We start from the raw sequence: 3,836 nt of genomic DNA, 5'->3' as shown, positions 1-3,836 counted from the left end.
TACCGGTATTTTTTAAATCAATTTATCTCGGTATCTAGAAGTCGTAGAAGAAAAAGAAAAATTCCATTGGTCCTCATTTTTCCTGCTCTATGACTTTGAAACATCACCCAAGTAAGCGCAACTCTTCTATTGACCATAATAAGACGGGAAAGAAATATTCATTCTTCAATTGCAAATATTTCTACGGGTTACTTTCTGGTGTTCTCGTGTTGACCCAGTACCTAAAAGGGAAGTACACATTGTGCCTCTTCTTGCCCATCTGGTAGAAGGCATACTACGGGATGGGCTTCCTACGACACAGACCACACGAGTCTAAATTAATAGTTGTTTCATTGCTAGGAAATAAAAACGGCGGTGATTTTTTTTTAAGAAATATCCATTCGTTCAGCCTGGGTAGCTGGGAGAGTACCGCGTCTACCTTGTAAACGTTAGGTCGCGGGTTCGATTCCAACCCGAGGAAAAAATACTCACCAGTTTATGTTTCTGTTCATTGACAGAAGTTAGCTTCTCCTCCAGGCTTGTCACCTTCCTCTCCACATCCCCCTTCTCCAGTTCCAGACTCTGGATGAGTTTCATCTTCTCCATTTGTGCCTCGTTCACGGTGGATAGTTCTTTCTTCAAATCTACAGAGCGGACGAGAAAAAAGAAAACAAGTGAGAGAAAATTTGAAGGGATGAGAAAAATAAATTAAAGCATGTGAGAGAAATTTTTCTATTGGGAGGACTTGGTAGATCCGGGACACAATTAAACTAACATAACCTTTACCCCAAGTAAGTTTCATGAATCTTCTTCTTTCTAGCCTTTTCCCCTATTTAAATAGGGTCGGCGTTTCATGAATGTTGATAAAGAAAATCCCGGCTTAGCCAGCCAGCCAGGTTAGCTTGGAGGGTAGCGCGTCTGCCTTGTAGGCGTAAGCGTAAGGTCCGCCCGGGACGTATTTTATCGCGAACAGATAATGTTCGTTCTCGGAACGGCTGGCTTTCTTCTATCCTGTCTTCCTTCTCTATTCGATTTCGGGATGATTAGACCTTAGCAGTTACAGTTACCTGTTATAAACCTCTTTAAAAAATCTCTCCAGATACTAAATCCTCTGGCTAGCCAGAAGCAAGGCACCCGTTCCCAATGGTTCACTGAAGTTAAGCAACATTGCACGTGGTAGGTATACGAATGGGTGACCATCTGGGCAATCGCGTGCTTGCTGCTAAAAAAAAATCCTTACCTTCCACCACGTTTTTCAACCCGTCCACAGCGCGCTCCCTTTCCTTCTCCACCTCCTCCAGTCTGACCTTTCCCTCCTCCTCCAGCCTCTCCATCTTCTCCTTCGCCTCCCTCAGCCCTTGCGTCACATCCACCAGGTTCTTCTCCTTCACCTCCATCTCGTTCTTGAGGAACCTATTCAACAGTTGCCAGATATAAACTTTCTTATTATTATTATCAAACTTTTATTTATTTTTATTTAGACTGTCGAATTAGGACAACTCTTTTTTATTGTGGAATATTTACAAAGATATACAATAAATATACAAAACAATGAGATTAATAACAAAATAACAAAAAAGAAATATAACAAAAAGAATAATAAGAAATGAAATAAATCATACAATAAACTATATACAAAATATTCCAACTAAGGGGCGGGATTAATGCCTTGGGTATTCTCTTCTATCCAACGACAACGCATTAAAATCACTGTTGAAAAGCCTAAACTGTTAGAAATCTGCCCATACAATATACAAGAATTTATAGATAACATCAATAAGGTATCATTCTAAGTAGGTACTTAGTTTATTATTCAAATTATCATATTCCTCGTCTTCCTCTTCTTCTTTTTCCTTCTTCATTCTACGTCTGTAAATCTTTTCGATTTGTGTACGTACATTTTATAGTATATTTATTTTATTTTTACACAATTTAGCTACATACGAGTAGGTAGGCCATTTGTGGCAAATAAATAAGGTGGCCTACAGTTCTTTGAGGAAGTTGTTTCTCTTTAAACACCGCATCAGGACAGCAATATAATCTGGGTCGTTTTTGAGTTATTGTATATTTATGCACAATAAAACATTATTATCATTACCTGATCATGTTGTCCTTGGTTTCCTCTTCCTTTTTCAACTCGAGCTGGAGGTGTTTCAGTTCCGCTTTGAGCTCTTCCACGATCTTTCGTTTCTCTTCCCTCTCTCGCTGAATTTCGGAGTTGAGTGTTTCCTTTAAACAGAATAGAATATTAATAATGGACTATCTGGCTGGGGGACTATAAACAGGGAGTATAAACCAGCCTGAATTTCCCTTGCTAAAGAAATAGCAAAGGTTGAGTGCGAAGGGCATTAACTTGTAAAACTTGTAGCCAAAACCAAATGTGAGTCCAAAGCAATCGCCCTAGTTAGGGCTGACGAAAAACGCCGACCCCGTCTGAGCACGAGAAAAGCGAAGAATCCTGCCCAAATAGAATAGAATATACCATATAACCTGTTTATACTGATAGAATGAGACTGAAAAGTCCCTTCACTACCAGTCTAACCAAGGTTTCATGTATTTGGTACAGAATAGGTGTAAATTTTATAATAAAACCTTATCCTATCCTATTGTTAGAGTACCCTTGGTTAAACTTAATTAAAAAGTGTGGGAAATTGTAAAATAGGGATAATTTCACGATTTGCCAGGTCAATATATTAGACATTTTATGAAATACCTACGGACGTACCTTTTCGCTGTTCACTTGGTTTTTGAACTGTTCAAATTCTTCACTGAGCGAGGTGTATTTCTGTTCGAATGAGTGGGCACGTTGCGTTAATTCTGTAGTGGAGGTGGAACTGGACTTCATCAGGTCTTCCAGCTGAGCACGGGTCTGTTGCAACGAGGTCTGGAAACAGCGAAGAAGAGTTAAAGACCCAATCATAAGTCGTATTTTATTATACTTCTCTGTACACTCAGAGGCACCACAAAGGTGACAGCCACACTTGCTGTCACGGACCACTTAGTTGCGTTAATTCTGTAGTGGAGGTGGAACTGGACTTCATCAGGTCTTCCAGCTGAGCACGGGTCTGTTGCAACGAGGTCTGGAAACAACGGAGAAGAGTGAAAGACCCAATCATAAGTCGTATTTTATTATATTTCTCTGTACACTCAGAGGCAGCACAAAGGTGACAGCCACACTTGCTGTCACAGGCCACTTATGTATGTATTTTCAATGATTATCTGAAAGAGGGCCTCTGAGTGAAATTTTGCTTTTTAGTTCGTCCTTCCTTTATTATTACAATAGTAATAAAAAGGTATAAGGGACGGACTATTGTATTCGCTTTGGTGTCGTCTGTCACTCTGTCCCCATAGAAGGACTTATCCAAACCTGGTCGACCTATATATCAAATTAAAGGTCTTTTTACCAGGAAAACGAAAATGGTGGTGCAAATTTTGTCCAGAAAACCATAAAGCCAGAAAAACTGGTTTTTTGGGGGATTTTTTTCACATTTTCTCACACAAATGAGCTCTGATCTTGAAATTTGTCGCAACGACCCTAACTCAAAGCGAGAAAGTTTTAGATAACACTTCAGTCGTTATTTTAAGACCGGTTTTAGCGTCACCTATGTTAACCCCATATTATTACATTATTAGTAGTACAATACTGCAATACTCAAACATGGACAATGTTAGGGGGCGTATGGCTTTTTGATTTTAAATAAAAATAATGGTATCTTGATGGGAAAAATATTTGACTAGAATTTAGAGCGCTATCTAGCGGCGGACTCTAGCATGCTTGAAATTCCGTACCTGTGCTCAGCAGTTTGATCTGATTGGTCAAATCTTCCACGGATTTCACCAGCCGGTCCTTATCCTCG

The 3,836-nt window shown here is 39.6% G+C and overlaps 1 protein-coding gene across 1 annotated transcript; it reads right to left on the bottom strand.

The window, feature by feature from the left end:
* Positions 1 to 418: 418 nt before the first annotated feature.
* On the bottom strand, positions 419 to 2,928 carry LOC103521855 (troponin T, skeletal muscle-like; the record flags this gene model as incomplete). Its single annotated transcript, XM_026832339.1, has 4 exons — positions 2,705 to 2,928; positions 2,078 to 2,208; positions 1,220 to 1,392; positions 419 to 623 (listed from the first exon to the last, which is right to left on the bottom strand). Coding segments are annotated over exons 1-4 (704 nt in total), but the record flags the coding sequence as incomplete, so codon positions are not given.
* Positions 2,929 to 3,836: the final 908 nt, after the last annotated feature.

The sequence above is a fragment of the Diaphorina citri genome, unplaced genomic scaffold (genome assembly GCF_000475195.1).
Source record: "Diaphorina citri unplaced genomic scaffold, Diaci psyllid genome assembly version 1.1 scaffold6135, whole genome shotgun sequence".
NCBI lineage: Eukaryota > Metazoa > Arthropoda > Insecta > Hemiptera > Psyllidae > Diaphorina > Diaphorina citri.
Note: the sequence above shows the minus strand (reverse complement) of the source record. Positions and strands in the feature narration are given on the sequence as shown.